The 25,249-nt window shown below is 37.0% G+C and overlaps 1 protein-coding gene and 2 long non-coding RNA genes across 3 annotated transcripts; all 3 read left to right on the forward strand.

Moving 5' to 3' along the window:
• The first annotated feature begins 1,115 nt into the window (after positions 1-1,115).
• On the forward strand, positions 1,116-4,650 carry LOC130463339 (uncharacterized). The gene is made up of 3 exons (XM_056832434.1): positions 1,116-3,493; positions 3,573-3,786; positions 4,141-4,650. Exons 1-3 carry the CDS (start codon positions 1,116-1,118, stop codon positions 4,648-4,650), a joined length of 3,102 nt encoding a protein of 1,033 aa, XP_056688412.1.
• A 6,724-nt stretch (positions 4,651-11,374) lies between these two features.
• On the forward strand, positions 11,375-11,916 carry LOC130462786 (uncharacterized). The gene is made up of 3 exons (XR_008923571.1): positions 11,375-11,511; positions 11,590-11,682; positions 11,821-11,916. It is a non-coding gene; the product is annotated as an uncharacterized lncRNA (long non-coding RNA).
• Positions 11,917-16,559: 4,643 nt separating this feature from the next.
• Positions 16,560-18,426, forward strand: LOC130462538 (uncharacterized). Its single transcript, XR_008922985.1, has 3 exons — positions 16,560-16,716; positions 16,834-16,908; positions 18,235-18,426. It is a non-coding gene; the product is annotated as an uncharacterized lncRNA (long non-coding RNA).
• The last annotated feature ends 6,823 nt before the right edge of the window (positions 18,427-25,249 follow it).

The following is a 25,249-nucleotide window of genomic DNA, read 5'->3' on the forward strand; positions in this document are numbered from 1 at the left end:
ATTTGACACTAGTATGTGCCTGTGCTAATGCACGGGAACTTAAGATTTTAAAAAGTTAACTAAATATTATTTTCCTTTCTTATACTTGTACTTAATTATATTTTTTTGGTTAATATATTTTTACTTACCATTTCAAATTTGTATTTTTACTTACCATTTCAAATTTGTATTTTTACTTACCATTTCAAATATGTATCTTACACAGAAGCATTGGAAGCTTTGGACTTTAATTCAAGTGGCCGCCGGTTTTAAGCTTCTTCGTGGAATTTGGGATCTACTTTATCCCAACATCTCTCTCCCAAGCGTTTTACAGGTGCATAGTGTTAAATTTGACATTCTTATTATTATTAAGAATTTGCCTTCATTTTTCTACTCAACTTGTGGTTGTGTGTAAGTGATAAAAAGATTAAATCATACATATTATCAAACAAAAAATTTGAGTGTAATTATTAGACTCCTGCCTTGGATATTTTCTTTTAGCTTTTACCATCTTATTCATTATGTCGAAATTTTGTGCTCATAAATGAGTGAAACTCGCATGCTTTGTTTTCCTTGTTGAATTCACGTGCAGTTGAAAGTATGACCTTCTATGCTAAAAAAATATAATATGGAGTTAATAGAAATGAAGTTCTAGTGAGAAGACGAATATAGGTACCAAATATTAGTCACTAGTGAAGAATTATTAAAGAAGAAACATAAAGTTATGTCATGTGCTTTTCAGAATCAATTTATAACATTTGGTTTTGTAGAAATCCTGTTGTTTTTAAGAAGGCTTTTAAATCAGTAAATGCTTTTGTAAAAGAGATCTTGTTTAAGGTCTCTTGTAGAAGCATTAATTAGATTATTGGTAATATCTTAGGTTGGGTAGGTGCCTCTGTTAGAGGTGATTTTGTTTGGTGGCCCTCGATTAATGTAACCTTGATGTTTCAAGGTCTCTTTTGTTGTTAATAAAATCATTGTTAATTGCCAAAAAAAGAAACCATAAAGTTATGTTATGAATTATATGTTATATCAAGGTTCTAAGAATGATCATAACGTTTACCTATAAAATTTCATATTATACAACGCATATTACTAATTATATATCTTATTACTATACTATTTTTCGTATAGATATGGATACAAGTTGGATAGATCTACCCACTGGCCACCCTGAATATGTCGATGGTTGTATGCAATTCATTGTGTTTGCCAAGCAAGGTCTATTCGAAGGAAAAATTAGATGTCCATGTAAGAACTGTAAGGTGGATAAATGGTTCCCGGTTAATGATGTAGAGCGACATATTTTGTTTAAGGGGTTTTATAAGTCGTATAGAAATTGGATCTTTCATGGTAAAGGGGATATGGTTCAACGTATGTTAGGGAGTGATGGAGGGAGTACTAGTGAAGGATCCCTTGGTAATCAAAGTGGGTTTGTAGGTCGAGATAATATGGGAGGACTATTAAGATCAGCTTTTAGTGTTAATGTGCCACCCAATTTTCCAACTTTTGAAGCAAGAGAGGATGGTGAATGGACTGAGGAGCCCGTGTCATACGACACAGATGTTCAATATGATGATTCTACAATAGAAGAAGATGCGACATATAAGAAGCTACTTCAAGCTTCTGAGGAGAAATTATATGAGGGGTGTATTAATTTTTCAAAGTTATCTTTTCTTCTACACTTATTTCACTTGAAGTGTATGCATCACTGGTCCATTGAATCTTTCAATATGCTCTTGAAGCTGATTTTAGATGCATTTCCTCAAATACTTGATTTTCCCTCGTATTATTATTACAGTAAGAAAATGATAAAAGACTTGGGCCTTGGGTATAAAAAAATTGATGCTTGTCCTAATGATTGTATGCTGTATTGGGGTGAATTTTTAGAGAAAGACAAGTGTCATGTTTGTGGTAAATCGAGGTGGAAAACAACCAAGGGTAAGAAGGGTGACGATGTAAGTGATCAAGGTACGAATACTTGTAAGAAAGGTGTGCCAGTTAAGGTAATGCGATATTTTCCTCTTATCCCAAGACTAAAAAGAATCTACATGTCATCAGAAACAGCAGAAGATATGAGATGGCATGATACAGAGCGATTGGGTGAAGATGATAAGAAGATTTTGAGGCATCCTTCCGATGCCTTAGCGTGGAAGGCATTTGATGAGCGTTATACAGATTTTGCATTAGACCCTCGTAGTGTTCGATTAGGTCTTGCGAGCAATGGGTTTAATCCTTACCGTTTAATGAACACTACTTATAGTACATGGCCAGTGGTGTTGATTCCTTATAATCTTCCACCATGGCTATGTATGAAACCATGTTCTTTCATTTTGTCCACACTTATTCGCGGAAAAGCAAGTCCTGGAAATGATATTGACGTGTATTTGCAACCATTAGTTCATGAGTTGAAATTGTTGTGGGGAGGGGTTGAAGCTTTTGATGCTTTTGACGGAGTGAAATTTAATTTGCACGCGGCTCTGCTTTGGACTATTAATGACTTTTCTAGCTATGCAATGCTCTCTGGTTTGAGCACAAAAGGTTACAACGCATGTCCTATATGCATGGATTCCACACCCTCTGATAGATTTGGGAACAAGATTTGTTATTGTAGCTATAGAAAATGGTTACCCGCAGATCACCCATATCGACGTCAGGGTGAAAAGTTTTGTGAGAAGTTTGGGACTAATGAGTTGGATGAAGCCCCATCTCGTCCTAGCGGCACTGATATATTGAGGCAACAAGAAAAGGTCGAGTATGTTTATGGAAAGTCAAAGGCACCACCGAAAAAGAGACAAAGAGGACATACTGATAACAATGATGTCCAAGATGAAATTGTCTTTGGTACCAAGAGAAGCATATTCTTTGATTTGGTGTATTGGGATCATAATCTTCTAAGGCATAATTTAGACGTTATGCACATTGAGAAAAATGTGTCTGAGAATCTTTTGGGAACACTTCTTAGTATGGATAAGAGTAGAGATAATAGGGATGATCGAGAAGCCCTTGAAGTATGGAGAATAAAGACTCACCTTTGGCTTAGTGCTGATCATAATGGAAATGAATACATGCCTCCAGCTTCCTATTCTATGTCTAGGGAGGAAAAAGATAGATTCTTAATTGTTTTGCAGAAACTTAAAGTTCCGGATGGATATGGATCCAACCTTTCTAGTTGTGTGAATATGAAGCAAAGGAAGTTGATTAACCTCAAGAGTCATGACAACCATGTTCTAATGCAAGATATCCTCCCCGTCGCCTTAAGAGCTTCTAATGCTACAAAGGTGATTGACTTGTTGGCTAGATTGTCTTCGTTTTTCAAGAAGTTGTGCTCCACCAGTATTGATCCAGATGATTTAGATGGTCTTCAAGATGGAATTGTTTTAACTCTTTGTCAGTTGGAAATGGAGTTTTTGCCTTCATTTTTCACAATCATGGTCCATTTGTTGATTCACTTAGTGGAGGAGGTTAAACTTGGTGGACCAGTGCAATACAGATGGATGTATTCCATTGAAAGGTTTATATCTTACCTATGTGAATTATATTTTTTTATTAAATAATTTACATTTATTATATACAAACATTTTATTTGAAAGGTATTTGTCCCATTTGAAGTCACATGTAACCAATAAAGCCCAACCTGAAGGATCTATTGTGGAAGGCTACCTTTTAGAGGAGACAATTAGGTTTTGCTCGAGATATCTTCAAGGTGTTAAGACCATCTTCAACATGCCTAAAAGGATGGATGATGACATTTCAAATTCTGATGATTACTTATTTAATTCCGGCGGTCGAGTCATTGGAAAGGAGGTCAGCATTCGCCTTGATGGTCAAAGCTTAAAACAAGCCCATCGCTACGTTTTACTTCACTCTGATGAGATCAAAGGGGATCTAGAGTAAGTATTATGTTGGTTTTCTTTTGAATAACAAATTTTGTAATAAATCACTCTTATGTTTTTTCTTCTTCCATGAAGTGAATTTTTAACCGAGAAGCGTCAAATGAACTTAGAAACTTCTGTCGCGGAGAGTGATTAAAGTAAATGGATCATCAATGAATTTGGAGGGTGGTTGCGAAACAAGGTTACTTAAGTTCTTTTAATGTTAATACATACTTCTGTTTTTGAAAAAATAAACTTTATTTGATATAATTAAGTATTATCGTAGGTACATTTCATAGATGCAACCACCGAAGATGGGAAACTAAGAAAAGCTTTGGCGGGTGGTTTGCATTCTTATGGTAGAAAATCAAAAGGATACATAATCAATGGATACAAATTCCTTTCCACTGATCGCGATTGTCGTCTTTTGACACAAAATTTTGGAGTTATGGTTGAAGCGGATGGAGTGGCATACTACGGAAAAGTGATGGATATCTATGAATTAAATTACTATGGAGATTATAAAGTTGTATTGTTTCGTTGTGATTGGGTAGACATTCGTAGGGGTGTAAGAACATATCCAAACGGCAGAGTATGTGTCAATTTCTCTAAATTGATGCATACTGGACGATTATTGCAAGATGATCCATTTGTATTCTCATCTCAAGCAAAACAAGTCTTTTACATAGAAGATGAGATACAAAAAGGATGGTTCCATGTTGTTAAGAATAAGCCTAGAGATTTGTTTGATTTAGGTGATTCTTTACCAGTAGCGGAAGAGGGTGGGGCCGATTGATCATGCTTATTTATTTTACGTCGTTATTCTTTGTATTTGTATTCTATTGATTCGATCTATGGACTTATTATCTTTTATTTTCAATGTACTAGTTATATCATGCTCTTTTCCGGAAGCTCTTGGGTTACTCTCTTGTATTGTCTCTTGGTTATTGGGAATATTTCATAATAGAGTAAGGATCGAGGTGAGTGACTAATGAAGGGAAAGATTAAAAGGAAAGACTGGGATGATGGATTGTGGATAAATCTGCAATTATGCATTATGATATCTGAATTTAGTTTAATTCTTGAAACAACGTTTAATCTTATATCATTCACCTTAATTAGGTTTGCAGATTAACACATTTATTTCTCTGTACACCCATATATAGTGGTAAGCCTATTGACGGTTTCATCCCTATGAATGTCTTCACAATGTAGCATGGCTGAAGTTTGTAGCAAATTACTGAAATTTTATTCAAAATAAAACTAACTAAAGGTTGAGCATCTGCATCTGTGCTGCTGGTTTCAAGCTGAGTTCAGCCTTTTCTTCTAGTTGTTCTGGGCAGGGTTCTTTATTCTGTTCTGATGTTCTGTTCTGATGTATGCAGGGGCTGGGTTTTTTTTCTCTTGCATTCTGGTTCTTTTCTCTTGCAGTCTGGTTGCAGGCGACTTATCGGTTGAGGTCCGCTACTATCTTTTTACGTTACAATTGATTCTTCTGTGTTGGCTGGCTTCTTAAGTGTTTCAGCTTCCTGTTGTGTTGACTTCCCGCCTGCTATGCTAATATTTATGAGTAGATTGCTTTTGCAACTCAGTAGCAGGCAAGTTACTATTTAGAAGCTTAATATAGATGTGGAGTTAATTGGTCGACTATGAACCAAAGGATAAGTCTCATGTATTGTTTCTCTTGTCTTTGTGATAGAATGGATAGATGTGTGTGTGTGTGTGTGGCGGGGGATGTTTCGATGCGTTGCTTTGAAATAGACAGTAAATCTGGTTGTGTAGGCAGCTTCGTGGGATATACCAAGTCACCTTACCTTTCACGTTCCTTATTTATAACTAATTTTACTTGTAACTGATATAGTGGTCATTGGGCAAAGTTAAATCGTGAGCATAGTTTAAATTGTTGGGCGGTTAAACTCCTGAATGAATTTGCTGTCAAATTCGACTTACTGGTTCCATCTTTACTTACATCTTCATCATTATCAACAACCGGCTTACTTCTGATACATTCATCATTGTCTTGCACCTCATCAGACTTGTTTAACACTAGTGTGCCACGCCTCTTTTTCCCCGCTATTTTACTAGCATGTTTTCCACCCTTACTAACTGCAACACTCTCATTGATTGTCAAATTGGACTTAGTACTGATCTTCTTTCCACCATCAACATTCGTTTTATTTGCATCGCCCTCATTGACTTGCACCTCAGACTTGTTTAACACCAAAGTACCACCACGCCTCTTCTTCCCAGCTAATTTACCAGCAGATTTAACACCCTTACTAGTACTTTGATCATTTGCAAGAACAGGTTCGTTTTCTTTGTCAAATTTCGTTTAATCAAGATGACAATCTTGTAAAGATAACAGTTTTCTAGATTGATGTACTGTTTTTGGATTTGTTCTTGTCCAAGGGTCCCAGAGTAAACTTGGTGTGCATCAGGATTCAGTCTCAGTTTGTCCTTGGCCAGTAAGATTGCAGCCTGACTGCATTTGCTGATATGCCAGGAGTTCTCTCTATAGAGAAGTTGTCTCTTGGTTTATAGATCAGTGAATTTCTAGACAAAAGAAGTATGAGTCAATTTACTGCTAATCTGTGGTTCCATCTAGGATTTTGTTAGTGTTTTCTGCTTCCATCTGTTTATAACAAGGTTTTTGAGTTGGTTGCTTATTTTGTAACCATAAAATAAGAGGGAGAATTTATTTGGTAACCATCTGACTGAAAAGGGGTGTTTGAACGGAGCTGCAATTACGAATTTCCGATTCAATTTCAAAGCAAATCTCCAAAAACAACCATATCTAAACTTTGTTACCCTAATGCGGATGAAAATTGTGGACCTGGTTGCTGGTGATTTATATGTACTTCGTTACAAGTTAATCAAGCCCTTCGTGGAAAATGGGAAGATAGAAAAGGGTTTGCTTAGAATTCAGATTTAAGTATGCTAGGGCTGTGAAATGGTGTTAAATATTGATTGATAAAAATAAGTTTCTTGTTTTCAAGAAACACAAACCTGTCAAGTATTATGTTTACAGAGTGTATTTTTTGTTTTATGGAGCAAACTCTTTTCTAAAAGAATAATGGTTTTGTAAAGATAAATATTTTATTTAATCCAAGTCATGGTGTATTCCATGTTATTAGGTTCTGCATTCTTTGATTATTGAGTCTCTATGTTCATAATCGAACTTATTGGCTGACTGCACTGCTAGATTTTTTACGGCAGTCCATAAGAATTTTGAGCTGTGTATTTAGTTGTGGCCTTACTAGTTCAAATTACACTATCATCTTGATTAGACAAAGTATTAATTAATCCCAGATATGCAGCTTGCTTATATCCTATTTACTATTTAGTGTTTCATTCTTACATTTGTTGGTTTCATCATTTTTTTTATTCATGGCTGATTGTGTTTCTTACTTGCTGGACAGGAACTAAAAAGTCATGACTTACATTACTAAAAGAACATTTTTAGCTGCCGATGACAGATCAAGCCTTGGTGCATCGAAGTCACCCAAACCTTCTGATCCATCACCCAAATCTTCTGATCCATCCATCCAAAACTGGGGACCGTTCACCCCTCCAACACTTGGAGTATCACAATCATTTGGGTCTGTTTCACAACCCATTAAACAACCCACAACTGCTCAAAAACCCACCTTTTCTACATCATCTCCTTCAATGGTTGCATCACAATCATCCATGCCTCGGTCTACTTCCATGATGTTAAAGCAAAAACTTAAGACATCATCAAAACTAGCTGTTACCCAGCCAAAACCATCCTCTAACCCATTACCACAATCAATTTCGCCAACTCTTACAGGAGCATCACAACCGCAAACAAAGGTTGCACAAAGTAGATGGTCAAAAGGACCTTTGTTTCCCAACCTGATTGAAATAGGAGCACAAAAAACAGCAACAACGAATCTTGCAGCCTCACACCAACCTACTGTGAAGCCTAACCTGCAGAGTACTACTCAGCCTAATGTGAAGCCTATCCTCAAGCCTCCTATGCAGCCTACTACTCAAGCTACTGTGAAGCCTGTCATAGCTACCCGACAACCTTCTCTGGAGCGGGACAAAACTGCCCAACAACTTCATAAAGTTAGACATCAGCCTGAAAAAGCTTCACTCACAGGTACCAAACCACATTTGGAAAAAAGAGCGTTTGTTGCACCCATGAGGGCAACAAAATCTGTGATGTCACGACCTCCTACACCACCAATCACCATGTCAGGGAAAGATCGAGCCGGGAAGCTTGCTTCTGGTCAGGTGCCTCCAACTTACATGCATGTGAGTGAAAATGCATTTCAAAATCAATCTCCTCCATCCAATCATATCGAGGCTGAAGTTATGCCAACTTACAACTGGGAGGAATCAGAAGAATCAGCTCCAGAGAGTGATGAAGAATTGGATGAAAATGAAGGAAGTGGTACTGTGAAAAAATCAATACCTCGACATCGGGTTATTGTTCAAAATTGGCCGTATCAGAGGGAGTTTGATGAGAAGAACGAGGTTATAGCTATAGGTAAACATGTCTCTACTTAATTTAAATATGCAAACTGTGAATTATATTGGTGATTTTTTCTATTTCATTTAACTCCATATCTCTGGCAGATGCTGAAGGAATACACCACCTTGTGAAAGGTTCGGTTATGCCTCGAGACGTTTGGCTTGATACACCGGGATTCAGATACATTGTTAAGTTCAATGAATTCAACCAACCTATTCGAAAAGGTGGTAAAATCCTTGTGAGTTTCCTTGGATATATTGCAAAAATAGATGACATGTGTCCAGTGGGATTGGATAGTTGGCGTGATCTGGACGCTAACTAAAGAGCTAATATAGTTAAAGCTATTCGGGTATGTGGATTTATCCTTCTTAACACTTACATTAATTATAGTTTTGTTCTCTCCTAATTCTTCAGCCAATAACTCTTTTTGCAATATCCCTTAAGCCAAGTTCCGTTGCCTTTTCTAATCAACACCTAACTGAACAAGGCCCTAATAACAAACATAGGACATGCTAATTTCATCTTGTTTTTATGTGAATATTTGGCATGATGATGTGTTAAATTCGTTGAATATATATGAACTTTTGATTTGTGTTAGGTTGTTATTAATTCGTTGAATTTGTAATTTATTGCCTGATATTAGCAAATTAAGACCTATACTATTTGATTTTTTGTTGTTTAATCTACCATTAACTGACGGTTTCATCTATTGTTTATTGATTTCATCTTGTTTCTGTGAATATCTGGTATGATGCTGTGTTAAATTCATTGAATATACTAGTGATGGAGACGGGGCAGGAAGTAGGACTTTCTGAATTTTAGAAGTTTTTGTTCCAGTATGGTTCCAGAAAGTCTTGCATATCCTCATTCAATTCCACTTTTTGTTCCAATTCCAGTGAATACGGCTGAAAATCACTCAATTCCAGTTTTGTTCCAGTGAAGACGGCTGAAAATCAGCACAAAATTGCTTCAAATCATAGCTATTTTTATAAATTAATATCCTCTTCCTTCCTAGAGAAAACTCAAGCTTTTCGTCAACGCCATTTTCCTTGCTTCAACACCAAAAACTTCCAAACATTAGCCAAAAGGCTGCAAAGATGTCCAGAAGAACATTCAACCTTTTATACTGTAGTAACCTGCATATGATAAGAAAAAATAGGTCATATATCAAGCACACTTTCAAAGAAATTCACCATTTTAGTGTTGTTATGTGGATGCCCTTGTGACATACGGCGCAAAAAATGGAATAAGCCACCTTAGAGAGCATACCCCTAAACAGAATATGAGACATTCTCAGTGGGATACCATTAAGCACTACTGCAATAGCTAAGCTTCTACCATTCACCACTTCCACTTTGATCTTCGGGTGCCTTTCCAAAACAAATTCACCGTTTCTGTTGAAATTAACTCCCTGAAAGAACAATGATCGGAAGAAAAAATTTAGCTATTTTCCATTACTTTACCAGAACATAAGCAAAAAGAATCATGGCTTAGCTTCCTTGACCACTGTGCTTTACACACCCTCACTCAATTCCACTTTACTGCCCCAACTCGGCCTCACATTAACAACAACAACATCCACCACCGACATCAATGATCATCCCCTTATTCCACCTATACCGTCAGTCTGTCATCCAATATTGAAGGAGACAACAACAGCAATGGAATGAGTATGACTAAGGGTGAACACACCCCTGACTCTTCTGTCTAACGAAAATATGGACAATATGTATATGCTTATATATTCATTGGTAGTTAGGTGTCTCATGTAATGTATATATTATCATGGCAAGTATCGATTGAATTATGAGGAAAAAAAACCTTTACCAATTAGTCATCAGCAATCTACCCAGTGCCCACAAACCAAACACAAAGAAGTTATTCTATAACTCTTTCTTATGCAAACCAGAAAAGGTGGGAAATTTGGGGACTTTCCCTATTCAAAAAATTCCATATTCTAACCCAAATACAGAGGGAAATCACACAAACTTGCTTACACAATTATATTAATCAATTACAAAATCATAATAATTTCACATTATATATTAATCAATAAGAAAATGCTAAAAGTTAACAAAACTGCATAAATTAAAAAGTAGTTGGAGAAAAAAGGACCGAAAATTGTCTAGAGCTAGAAAATCTACTCAATTTCAACCCAATAAACCCCTAATTTCCAAAAACTACATCAATTAAATATGGCAATAAATCGATTACAAAAAGAAAAAACAAAAAAAAATTCATTATCACCTTCTACGAATACTTGCAGGAAGTCACAACAGGTGCATCTATAGATAAGCCAAGCAAGCATCAAGACTGATTCTCGATTTGCGAGTCTTTTGTATGGTGTTGTTGCTCCTGCAGCTGCTACGACATGTTCTTTCACATCCGGTTGTAAATTAACATACGGAGCCAATTTAGAGGAGAAAATGTGAGGAAGAGAGAGATAGAGATGAAGGGTAAAGAATAAGAAGATACCATGACTCCATGAGTGAGTTTCTTTAAAGAGATAAAGAATGGGAGAGGAATGAAAATTGAGAAAGCCGTATAGTTGGGACAAGAGAGAGTATTTGAGGGGCATTTTTATAGGTGGTTTTTGTTTTTAATGTAAGTTTTATTTGGGAAGTTATTAAATAGGCGGTTGTTTATTCAATTTTCAATTTTCAATTTTTGTGATGGTTGTTTGGGAGGTATTTAAATATTTTTGGTGGGAATGTGTAAAATTGCTCCATTGGGATTTGGAGTTCTCACATAAGCCAATGACTTTTTTATTATTATATAGGATTTGAACTTTTAATCTATGTTGTTAACTTGTTTTAATTCGTTGAATTTGTAATTTGTTGTTATCTTTGTGTTTCACTCATAATTTGGCACTTCTTCCGTTTTATATACTTGCAACATACTTTTTCACACAGTTTAACACTTACATTGAGTTCTTTTTCTTTGAAGAAACATTTTGTGATACCTGATGGGGAGCTAGTTAACACATCACTTTTAAACTGCATGGACAGACCATGGAAGCAGCATAGATACACATTGAAGAAAAAACATTTCGATCCAGTGAAAACTCCAGAACAGAACTTTGCCAATCTGCCTGATGGAGTCTCCTCTAAGAGTTGGTCGGATTTGGTTACATATTGGTTTACACCAAAGGCCATGGTTTGTTACCTCGAAAGATCCTAAATTTAGTAAGTTTAATTTATTTTATTCATGCTAACATTGATTTCTTGAAACTAGGAAAAATCTGAACTGGGAAAAAATGCTCGAGCATTACAAGACCGTAGTCACAAGAGTGGTGCTACAAGCTTTGCTAATCGAAGAGCTGATTTGGTATGATTTTCTACCTTCTTTGAGTTGTTGCATTTTAGTTACTATAGATTCTAAGTAGATAGGAACATAAAACAAAAAGATACTATAATCAGCCCTACTCCACAAGTTTGTTTATTTATTTGTTTCCTATAATTGCAGAAAAAGAAAGGGGAGTTTAGCGAATTGGCATTTTACAAATCAGTTTATGCCAAAGATGGAAGCTTTGAAGAGGGCACACCCTCTCATCAATTTATGGTATCCATTGTGTTGAGCTTATTCAATCTTTCTCTAATCTATGCGAACTCCTTAATTCAATATTGCTCTAATTTATAGTATCCAACATGATATGTGAAGACATTTCAATTTTTGAAAAGTGGCCAAATTCTTATTTGCTTATTTTCTCAGTTCATTAGTTTTTAGCTAGGTGAATCCTACTCTGCACTTTAGTGTAACAGGCTCGGTAAATAGTGTGTCACTCTGGCGAGTTCATCCACTCAGCAGTTGAACTGATCTGATCAGCACTGTTCTGATCAGAACTGATTTGATCTGAACATAACTCATCAGTTCATTTTCCAACAGCTGTACAAGATTCTATATTAGGTTGTGCATCACATAACATGAAGACTACTTGCTCTTTAAAATTCCTCAATTGTCTTAGTATGAATGTTTTAGTACCAGTGGCAGAATAGGATTCTGTCATCTTTTTGGTTAGGCACTCAGGCTCTATGATATTTTATAACAAATTTACTGTGACTACTAAAAATTCCTGCTCTGTTAAAAAAACATTCTATACCAGTTCAGATCGCACTGATTAGAATTGATTACCAGTTCAGATAGTACGAATTTAGTTTTGACCTGTCATCTAATAAGACTACTATAAGTTTCTTCTGCTGCCAAACATTTCAGTTTTCTGGCAAAAAATATCTGTAATTGTGAGATATATAGGAAATTTAGGAATACACCTTCAAAAAGATTGACATGTCGAGATGATATCCACAGCAATGTAATCTCCAGTCTTTTGTGACATGAGCACATGACTTTCCCATCAGAAGTTCTGCATACAAGTTATAGAATGGTCAACTATTAAATAATATGTTGAAATACATCAGATTTCACCTTCAAAAGTTTTGCATACAACTTATCAGTTCTGAATATTTCTGTTCCGATCAGATCAGTCACTAGTAGAAAAAACCCTTATTGCAGCGGGCTTTTAGACCCCTATTGCAGCGTACATCGTATGCTGCAACTGGGGGGCCTGCAACAAGGCTGAACTTGTTGCAGCGTACAATGTTCGCTGCTAAAAGTGGTTTTTTGCAGCGTACATATGTATGTACGCTGCAACAAGTGCCAAAAAATTGGCAAAAATTTGGACTTGTTGCAGCGTACATATATATGTACGCTGTAAAAGACTCAATCTTTTTCCAGCGTACATTTATTTGTACGCTGCAACAAGTCTGGAATTTTGCGAAATTTTTTTCCCTTGTTGCAGCGTACAATATATATGTACGCTGCAACAAAGCACTTTTGGCGGGAAAATTCTAATTTTGTTTAGGGATACCTAGAGTGCCTTGCACCAAATATAGAAACCTGTCAAAACAATAATAGAATAACGCAACCTGTATAACAAATATAAAAACAACAACTGGAGTTTTGTATATATCCCAAAACCAAAAGTGCACATACCGATACATTTAAATATATTTACGTTCCAATTTCAACGTACGCATACATTTTAACATAAAAGATTGTTCTATAACATCTAAACCAACTCGATCAAGCGCCCTCAGGTCAATAATAAATACTTGGTGGTAAAAAACTTCGCCCATTGCTCACGAACCACATCAATTTCCTCACTAGCATAAGGCGCAGTCCTCGGAGTATAGACCTTACAAAAACAAAAATTTGATGGAGCATTAGATCGATTAAATGCAAATGAAATGTCACATTTTAACATTCAAGCAACTAATGACAATGTATTAATAGTCTAGAATACGAATCAATTAGTTACTTACCTCATCTAGCCGGCCTTCATAGTCATGTTGTAACGTGACTATCTCTAACATGAACTTCATAACGTAATAGCCACACTCAGTTCCGCCGATTTGTTGAGCACACTGATTAAGAAACATAATACTTTATCTTGCAAGGCCAATAGTTAATAAAAACAAAGCAAAAAGCTAATTAAGAAACATGTTATACCTCTATATGAATGGGTTTTATACGACTTAAAACTCGTTTTATTCGGACAATTCCCACCATTGCACTTGTACACTTGGTATGCCCTAGAAAATTAACGAAACACGGGTACTCATGAATATGATTTTGGCTTAGGTTTCTTAAAGACTAATGTAATTTGTAAGCAAAAGAACTTACAAACTCAAGATTCCCCATGCATAATCTGTTCGACGTGGATCTCTAGCAGAATCGAAAATATATACATAACCTCTACGTAGGTCCATCACGTATAAATTCCAATGATTTCTGTATAATTTATAAATGATATAGTAAATATTTAATAACAATAATAATTAATATTATATATGAAACTTATATAACACACTTACTCTTGATTATATGGGATCAATTTCCTGGCATAATAGGTAGAGGTGGGGATATCATTCCCTTCCGGCAAAAATTCACCTACCCACTCCAATAAGGTGTCAAAGTGTTCATCTCTCCAACCACCTTTACATTTGAGGTTGTAAAGTATTGACACACATTCCAACTTGCTGAATTTTGTACAACCGGAATACAAAGGAGTTTCAGTAGCCTTTGATACTTGTTCGAACATCTGAGGTCGTTCGTCCAAGTGATCTTTCAGCCCACCCATCATCTCATTTATTTCATCATCTTCTTCCTCGTCATCATCCGTCTCATTATTCTCATAAATATCATCATCACTCTCATTACTCTGAACATCAAATTCATGGACACTAGAACTTGGACGATCAGGTATTGTTTCACCATGCCAAAACCAAACATGGTAATCTTGCTTAAACCCACGGCGAAATAAATGATCCTCAATTTCATCAATGTCACCTAACCGCTTGATATTGTTACAATCACGGCAGGGACAATAGATTTTTCGGCTTTTGTACTCCGTTGGTGTGCTAAAGCACATCTAATGAACTCTGCGACCCCACTCAAGTATTCTGTCGTAGTATGGTCACCATACATCCAACGACGACTCATTACTAATAACAACAACAAAAGGTTCCACACATAAACACATATATTAAGAAGTCACAAAATCATTAAGAAGTTCCGCAAATCTTTGATTACATCATTTAAGTTTATCAATGCTTCACTGAAGTGATATTAGAAGTCCAAAAACAATCCTAATAAGTAAAACGGAATGGATACTTAAGCATAGAATACTAATGTACACGTTTTATTATTACACTTACTGTACTTATCCAAATTTTATTTATCGTAAAAATGATATGCGCTTACTGTACTATTGATTTCAACTTTCAAAAGAGGAAAAGAGAAATTTTATGAAGATAATTAGATATATCAATACCTTATGAAATTGTTGAAATTCAAACAAGCACGATGATAGATTATGCTGGCAGTACGATCATCGCCCCTCTCTTCAACCATATGCGTATCCACCCATCTTCACAATTAACTGCAAATTAAAGAAATAATTGAAAAACAACCAAAAAAATCAAAAAAATCAAAATAAAAATAAAAGTTGAACATACGAAAATCAAAAATGAAAATTGAAAATGAAAATCAAAACGAAAATCAAAAACGAAAATCAAAAACAATAATCAAAACGAAAATTGAACCCTAATCTAAAAACGAAAATCAAAAACGAAAATAAAAATTGAACAAACCATAATTACTTGTTGTGGCAAGGAGAGTAACGCCAAGCAACCACCGGAACCAGGACGCGACGGGGGGACGCTGAACCCCCGGCCGACCAAGAATATAGACCTTTCAGTGACTGAGTAGGCCGCGCGAGAACAGAACGGGATGGGGGAGATGAGGCGAGAACACAGACACACCGGCGAAGACAGCGACGCAGGGCTGAGCAACGCCTGAGTTCGACGGCGACGCAGGGCTGAGTTCGACGGCTGAGTTCGACGTCTGAGTTCGAAGGCCAGATGCTTGGATATTTGTTTAAGGGAAAAAGCTTGGAGAGAAGGTACGTACGTTGAGCGCGGTTTCAAAATATTGTTAAAGGGAAAAAGCTATTGACGTACGTTATTGCAGCAAAAAATTTTGAAACGCGGACTTGTTGCAGGGGGCAATAGCATGTACGCTGCGATAACGTCGGGTTGTTGCTGCGGGCTTTTATTTTGTACGCTTCAACAAACACATTTGCTGCGAACAATTAAAATGTACGCTGCGATAACCCTTTAAAGGGTTTGACCCGCGTTGACCGACTGGTTGTTGAAGCGTATTTATACATGTACGCTGCAACAAGGGGGCTGCAACAGGGGTTTTTTCTACTAGTGAGTTCTGATCAGATCCGTGCTGATCAGATCAGTTAAAACAAGGCCTATGATATCTATATATGTATATATTGCATTAGCATTAACAAATGTAACAAGGCCTCCGATCTTTTATCTTCTAGAGCTTACACTTCTGATATTCGCTTCTCATATTATCTAACAGGAGGAAGGAAACGATGAGGTCCAAGAAAACCTTGCGAGTTCCTCTTCTTCCTTGTCTAGGGTTGAAATTGAGAATGAGGTCTTTAATAGGCTTATGTATAAAGGTGAAATACCTAAACGTCCTCTGAATTATGGGTTTGGAGTGAAGCAAAGTGACATCTTTGGAGTGGAAGGTTTGCTAAGGAAAGAAGGGTCAAGCTATGTTAACAATGGTGCCGTGGAAGTGGAGAACATAAAAGGTGAACTATCGGCTGTAAAGAAGCAAAATCAGGAACTTGCACAACAAAATAAAGCTCTAAGCACGAAGTTTGATGAAACAACGCAGTCATTTAAAATTATTGCTTCTTTCTTAGGACAAGTTTTGAAGGAAGTACGCAAAGGAAATGTTTCATCAGATCTTTTAGATGGTGCGGAATCAGCAATACATATGGTTAGTCATTTTTCTTTAGCAACATGCATGTCTTACCGATTAAGTATTTGAATATTTGTTTTTAGTAAACTCAATGTAAAATGTGTTCGGCGTGGCTTATTAAAATGGTTTTTGTAGATTAGTGATGATTCTGGTGGCAGTGGTGAAAAATAGGCCGAGACATGAGATGTGGACACTATTGCCAAAAGCAAGGTAATCTTATATGGACTTAACTATGTTGCTAAGATTGATTTTTTTTGCGATTTGTGACCATAAACATGATTTATAACCCTATGTTTCTGTGGCCACATTCTGAACCTGCAAGCCAGATTTCCTTACCGTTTGAATTTGTTTGCTGTTCTGTAACTTAATTGAACCTGTATAAAGCTCTGATTGAGCGTGTGCAAGAACTTATTGATTGCACTACTTTCTATCATTACATTTTTGTTCCTTTTTTCCTTGTTTTTGTACTTGGTTATGGTGTCAGTTGTTGGGCCATGTTGGCTAAGAAATGAATTTGCTGCTTCGTGATCGACACTAATCTATTGTTATCAGAATTAACTAAAGTACTGAATTAATTAATAGGCCAAGTAATGAAGTATTAACTGAAGCTCCATTTGTTTTGCTGCTGTTTTTTAACAGCACCAAAATAAGAACCCCACCAGAATGTAGCTAATTACTCTCACACCAAAACTGCAAACCTGAACTTTGCTACTGGCTATAATTACTGTTATGGCATTTTAAACCTATTGCAGCTGTCAAACAAGGTAAAAGATAGTAGGGCCTAACAAATAACCAATAGTTCCAGGTCATGGCATCTCCTAGCTCTTACTATAATGGGCTGCTCTGAATGTTGCTAATAGGTAATTTCACTACTTTGCTAGCATTTGCTTTGTTTAAAATTATTGACAACACTGTAATGGGCATATCTGGAGTTTTGGAGGAAGGACCTTTATGTTTCAAAGGTTCTCTGCTCTACTCAAAGTCACAAACCCTTACTTTTATATTTGCAAAGGGCTAATTCTGAATTTCAGAGCTGCATTAGGTTCGTCTTTTGCTTTTATAGGAGAGATGAGAAGAGGTTTATGGCAGGATACGGCTGCTACCAGTGGCTCTGACTTCTGAAAGTGCTGATTTCATGACTATATGATCACGCATGGATAGAATTTGAGCCAATTTTATAGCTCTTAGTAATACAACTTGGATTATAGCAACAGCAACCATGCGCATGATTTTATCCCAGTGTATACCTGATCATACATGCACATTTTTGCTAAAGGTTCGCAATGAGCTTGTTGTTAAAAAACGTCTCAGAGACTGTATTTTTTTTACTTTGTTATTGTCTGGATTAATGGGGTGGGATTTGTAGTCTTTTATCTGCTGTGGGTTTGTGCAATAGATTTTGGTGTGTGTGTAGCTTCCTTTCTTTTCGGCTCTACTGGTTTCTGACGTTGAGATGGATGAGAGTTATTGGTGATGTTGTGACTAGTAATAATAGATTTTTACCAAAAAAAAATTGACATTAAATTTTCTTTGCAGATTAACGATGATTCAAGCTATATAACTTAGATCAAGGGATAACAAGTTATCTTCAAGCGCGCTAAGCTATCATGGCGATAGGATTTATTCGCTTAATTAGACTTAGTTAGGAAGTTGTTTTTCTTTCGTTTTTTACTATGTTGATCAGGGTAGAACAAATGATGTTAGAAAGTTGTTTTTGTATTGCTTTTATTTCGGTTTGAGTTGACAATACAAATTAATGCGTGGATGATTGTTAGCACTTTTTATAATACATTGTTGCTAATTAATTATTATGTTATGATAATGATAGATTTATTGTTCACTTTTTATAATACATTGTTGCTAATTAATATATATATATATATATATATATATATATATATATCTGATTTACTATATATATATGTTATTATGCAAAGGCCGGCCGGAATGAAGAACAATATATGCTTTGAAATTGTGACGTTTAGGAGGTTCTAAATTTGTTTGGCGGTAAAAATATAGTATAAAATTGTGACCCTTAGAAGGGTCTAAATTGGTTTGGCGGAAAAATATAGTATCAAATTGTGACCCTCAGAGGGGTCTAGATTTGGTGGAGCGAAAATGTTAACACTAGAAATGACTGATTGAAGGGTCGAAAGATGCGTTGTTGTTGCGCGAAAGAAGAGTAAATAGCGACGTAGTAGAGTGTCGAAATATTTTGACCAGAAGAACATTTGCAATATGGCAAATATCGACGCACTGCAGCGCGGAAAATGGAGTCACTATCGACGCTTTAAGCCGTCGGAAAATATCGACCATCAAAATTTCGACTGTTCATGGAAGCGTCGATATAAAAAATTTCGACGCACTAGAGCGTCGATAAATACCAGAAAAAGCATCAAAATATGCCGTGTTTTCCCGTAGTACATAATGTGCTTAATTCTTCAATGATTTAAGGATCTTGGAATCATTTTATTCACACCTGCCGGAACACATAACTTGAATAAAATGCTTAATAATTGATAAATTATGTATGTTTGCTAGAATTTAACGTTTATTAAGAGAAACTGTGAATGGTTATTTATTTGTTTATCCTTTTTCAATTGTAGTTTTTACTATGGCAAACAACAATTCATTCAACATTTGATCAATTCTCGAAAAGGAGAAGTTGAACGGGAAAAACTTCCTTGACTGGCAAAGGAACTTGCAAATAGTTCTTATGCAGGAAGAAAAGGAGTATGTCCTGGAAGAGGCGATACCCGAAGCCGCGGGCGACGGGGTCATTCAGGCAGCCCTCAATCGTTGGATTGATGCCAACAAGGATGTGAAATGTCTAATGCTTGCAACCATGAGTGCAGATCTACAGAAAACGTTCATCAACTCAGATGCTTTCACGATCATCAGTGAGTTAAAGAACATGTTCCAAGATCTGGCTTGAGTCGAAAGATTCGAGACTCATAGGCAAATTCTTGAGACCAAGCTTAAGAAAGGCGAGCCCGTAAGTCCACATGTTCTCAAAATGATTGGACTCATTGAGAATATGAGTCGGTTGGATCAGCAATTTTCTCAGGAAATGGCTATAGACACCATCCTCCATTATATTCATAGCGGATATGATCAATTCAAGCTGAACTACAGTATGAATAGTCTGGAAAAAACGCTCACTAAGCTTCACGGTATGCTGAAGACCGCTGAAAAGACGCTCAAAAGTGATAAGCAAGATGTGCTTATGGTGCGTGGGGGAAAGTTCAAGAAATCTGGCAAGAAGAGGAATGCTAAGAAAGGGGGCAAGAAGGCCAGCCCGACTAAGCAACCTGGCGGCACCAAGTCTGAAAAGAAGAAGGTGAGCCAACCCACTTCTGAATCTGAATGCTTCTACTGCAAGAAGAAGGGGCATTGGAAGAGAGATTGCTTGAAGCTTAAGGAAGATCAGAAGAACGGAACAGTCGTTCCATCTTCAGGTATTTTCGTTATAGACTGTATACTTGCTAATTCAACTTCTTGGGTATTAGATACTGGTTGTGGCTCACACTTATGTTCCTATTCGCAGGGACTAAGAAGAAGTAGAAGGTTAAGCAAGGGTGAAGTCGACCTACGAGTGGGAAATGGAGCACGGATTGCTGCATTAGCTGTAGGAACTTATTATTTGTCGTTGTCCTCTGGGCTAGTTTGGGAACTGGAAGAATGTTTCCATGTTCCAAGTCTTACTAAAAACATCATTTCTGTTTCTTGCTTAGATGCTAAGGGATTTCCTTTTTAATAAAAGACAATAGTTGTTCGTTTTATTTTAAAGAGATGATTTATGGATCTGCTAGATTAGTCAATGGACTTTATTTATTAGATCACGACAAAAAGTTTATAACATAAATACCAAAGAGGCCAAAAAGAATGATTCAGATCTCACCTATATGTGGCATTGTCGATTAGGCCATATAAACATAAAGCGCATAGAAAGATTTCAAAAGGAAGGAATTCTAGAACCATTTGACTTAGAGGATTATGGTAAGTTCGAATCATGTTTACTTGGAAAAATGACAAAGCAACCTTTCTCTAAAGTTGGAGAAAGAGAAACTGAACTATTGGGTTTAATCCATACAGATGTATGTGGACCAATGAGTACAAATGCTAGAGGTGGTTTCAGCTAATTTAACACTTTCACTGATGCCTTCAGTAGATATGGTTATGTCTACCTAATGAAGCATAAGTCTGAATCCTTTGACAAATTCAAGGAATTTCAGAGTGAAGTAGAGAATCAATTAGGCAAGAAGATTAAGGCACCGCGGTCTGATAGAGGCGGTGAATATCTGAGCTATGAATTTAATGACCATCTGAAAGAATGTGGAATTCTATCAGAATTGACTCCTCCTGGAACACCTCAATGGAACGGTGTGTCTGAACGGAGGAATAGAACCTTGCTAGACATGGTTAGATCAATGATGGGTCGGGCCGAACTTCCAATAGAATTTTGGGGACATGCACTAAACACAGCTGCACTCACTATAAATAGAGCTCCGTCTAAAGTGTTGAAAAGACTTCATATAAGTTATGGTTTGGAAAGCCTCCAAAAGTGTCTTTTCTTAAGATTTAGGGTTGTGAAGTATACGTCAAACGATTAATTTCATACAAACTTCAACCAAAATCTGACAAATGTATCCTTGTGGGCTATCCAAAGGAAACAAAGGGGTATTACTTCTACAATACATCTGAGAACGAGGTGTTTGTTGCACGAAATGGTATCTTTTTGGAAAGAGATCACATTTCCAAAATGACAAGTGGGAGAAAAGTAGACCTCGAAGAAATTCGAGTTGAACAACAAACTCTAGAGAATGCTCAAGATGACATTCAGGATGAAACTCAGAGATCTTTAGAAGTATCTGGTGAGAATCAAGGACCATCTAGAAATGTAACCCCGCGTAGATCGCAGAGATATAGATCTCAACCGGAAAGGTACTTAGGTATTTTGACGAACGAGAGCTATGAAGTTCTATTACTTGAAAGTGATGAACCTGCGACTTACAAACAAGCTATGACGAGCTCTAGCTCCAAGCAATGGCAAGAAGCCATGCAATCTGAATTAGACTCCATGTCTGAAAACCCAAATTTGGGATTTGGTCGATTTGTCAGATGGCTACCAAGCCATAGGAAGCAAATTGGTTTTCAAACTAAAAAAGGAGAAGGATGGGAAACTTGAAGTTTTCAAAGCTAGATTGGTTGCAAAAGGTTACAGGCAAGTCCACGGTGTGGATTACGATGAAACCTTTTCACCAGTTGCAATGCTAAAGTCTATTCGGATAATGTTAGCAATCGCTGCATATTACGATTACGAAATATGGCAGATGGATGTCAAAACCGCTTTCTTAAACGGCGTTTTAACAGAAACTGTGTTTATGAAACATTCTGAGGGTTTTGAGGATCCAAAGAATGCTAAAAAGGTATCCAAAGAAAGCAAGCATCAAGGAGTTGGAATATACGTTTTGATGAAGCAGTCAGTGACTTTGGTTTCATCAAGAACGCAGACGAATCTTGTGTATACAAGAACGTCAGTGGGAGAAAAATTTCTTTTCTAGTATTATATGTCGACGACATATTACTTATCGGAAATGACATTCCTATGTTAAACTCTGTCAAGATTTGGCTTGGGAAATGTTTTTCGATGAAGGATCTAGGAGAAGCACAGTACATACTAGGCATCAAGATTTACAGAGATAGATCTAAGAAGATGATTGGACTCAGTCAAAGCACTTATATCAATAAGGTTCTTGAAAGGTTCAATATGGCAGACTCCAAGCGAGGCTACCTACCCATGTCTCATGGAATGACTATAAGCAAGACTCAATGCCCAAAAGCACTAGATGAGCGTAGACGAATGAGTGGGATTCCATATGCATCATTGATTTGTTCAATAATATATGCTATGATATGTACACGCCCGGATGTTGCGTACGCACTCAATGCTACGAGGAGATACCAGTGAGACCCAGGAGAGGCACATTGGACTGCTTCCAAGAATATTCTGAAGTACATGAAAAGGCACAAAGATGATTTCCTGGTCTATGGTGGAGATGATGAATTAATTGTTAAAGGCTATACGGACGCAAGTTGCCAAACCAACAAAGATGATTATAGATCACAGTCTGAGTTTGTGTTCTGCCTCAACGGAGGTGCGGTAAGCTGGAAAAGTGCTAAGCAAAGCACCATTGCGGATTCTACAACTGAAGCGGAGTACATTGTTGCACATGAAGCTGCATAGGAAGCTATTTTGCTAAGGAAGTTCATAGGTGAACTTGTTGTAGTCCCCTCCATTAAAGGACCAATAGCTCTATATTGTGATAATAACGGAGCTATTGCACAGGGAAAGGAGCCTAGACACCACCAGAGAGTCAAACATGTACTTCGTAGATTTCACCTTCTACGAGAGTTCATTTAAAGAAAAGAAGTCGAGATAAGCAAGATTGGAACTGATGACAACATCTCAGATCCATTAACTAAACCTCTGCGGCAGGCGAAGCACAACTCGCACACTGCAGCTATGGGAATCAAGCATGTTGGAGAATGGCTTTGATACCCTTATTTAATTTTTTAAAGTTTTAGAGTTTAATACTTTGTAAAACGTTATTGGTTAACCATTCACATAAATGAATAGAATTTATTTTTCCATTTAATTTGTGGTTTATTAAATGATGAGTCCCTTCAAATTGACGATATATCCAAGATAGACTGTCAGGACCAGTCCTGTGACTAAGAAATGTCTATCAAGTGATTTTGAATGTCAAAAGTTGAAAATGGTCCCTGGTCGGAGTTTTCTATAAAGGTGGAGGCATAGAAAACGTTAGACGACTAGAATGCAAGATGACTAGTAGTTCTGTTTCTTGAACTATGTGGACATGGAAATGTCGCAATCATTTGCATAGATACTTACTTTGGGAAGACTAGTATCGGACAGACCTATGAAACTTTACTGTAAGAGATGAAAATCTGTCATAAGTAAATTTCATTAAAATTATTAGACGCTAAATATTCAATACCTGAGTGATTTGAGATTACTTGTTTGAGAACTGGTTACTTTGACGTTGTCAATCGTCGTACCGTAAAAGGAGGCTATAAAGACAACGCTCGGGTAATCACCTATCAAACGAAGTCTAATCTCAAGATCACAAGATTGGGATTGTCCTCCCATAAATCGGGATGAGATGCTGAAAGTTGTACAAGACCACTCGGAGAGCTAGAAACTTTAAAATGCATGGCCGTGCTCAGATGAATCATAGGCTATGATTATCTGTTTATTTGATCAGTTGAACTCTGAAACCGAGAAACACCTCTGGACATAATAAGGATGACAACTCTTACCTTATGTTCAAGAGCAAGCATCGAGCGACAAAGGAATTAGGAAATGCACACTTGTCCCTAAGGACAAGTGGGAGACTAAAGGAAATAATGTCCTTGGTTCAAGTATGCATTTAATGTTAAGTCTAATAAATTCGGTTCAGTATTAATTATACAAGTTAAATAATTCAGTGAGATCAAGTGAACTGTATGCCTAGCTAGAGGCCGCTTCAGTTCAAGTGGAATTAATAATATTAATCCACAGCTTACTCTTGACTGAACCGGTAGGGTCACACAAATAGTACGTAAATAGATCAAGTATTTAATGGAATTAAATACTCCATCTATGGATATTCGGAATCGATGGATCTTGGTTCTAGTGGGAGCTGCGATCGTCAAAGGCAAATAATGAATGCTCCGGAAACGATGATATTGCCGGAAACGGAAATATGGATCGTATCGGAAATATAAATATTATCCAAGCCGTAGATGTTACCGGAAACGGAAACATGGTACGTATCGGAAAATATTATCGGGAATGGAAATATTGCCAGAATCTGAAATATTGCCGGAAACGGAAATATTGAAGGAATCAGAAATATTATCGGAATCGAAAATATTATCGGAATCGGAAAATAATTTCGGAAACCGAAATATTAAATATTTGTTCGAAACGGAAATTTATTCCGGAATCGGAAATATTAAATATTGTTCGAATCGGAAATGAATTCCGGAATCGGAAAATTAATCGGCAGCGCGACGTACGAAATAAACATCGGACGAGCTTGCTAGACGCAAGGCCCAACACGAAGCTAGGCCCAACGCCTAGCGAAGCCCGCGCGCACAAGCAAGCGCATAGGCGCAGCCCACTGCGACCAAGCAAGCAAGCCCAGCCAAGCAAGAAGCAAGGCCAGGCCTGCGAGCAAGGCCAGTGAGCTGGCGCGCCCTTCGTGGGCTGCGATCAGCTGCTGGGCTGAGCTCAGCGCGCGCGCACAGCGCCCTTCGTGGGCTGTGCGTGTGTGTTTGTGTTTGTGTACGAAGCCTTGATCGATTAGGATTTGTTTAGATTAATTTCCTAAATCTACTAAAAATTAGGTGATTGAATTTAAGATCAATTCAAATTAGCTAAATTGATTCCTAGTAGGATTCTAATATCCGATTTCCCTACCCTATGAATAGGTGATCATATTCAAAATTTATATACATCACATGAAAGTATTCGTACAAGTTT

The sequence above is a fragment of the Spinacia oleracea genome, chromosome 6 (assembly GCF_020520425.1).
Source record: "Spinacia oleracea cultivar Varoflay chromosome 6, BTI_SOV_V1, whole genome shotgun sequence".
NCBI lineage: Eukaryota > Viridiplantae > Streptophyta > Magnoliopsida > Caryophyllales > Amaranthaceae > Spinacia > Spinacia oleracea.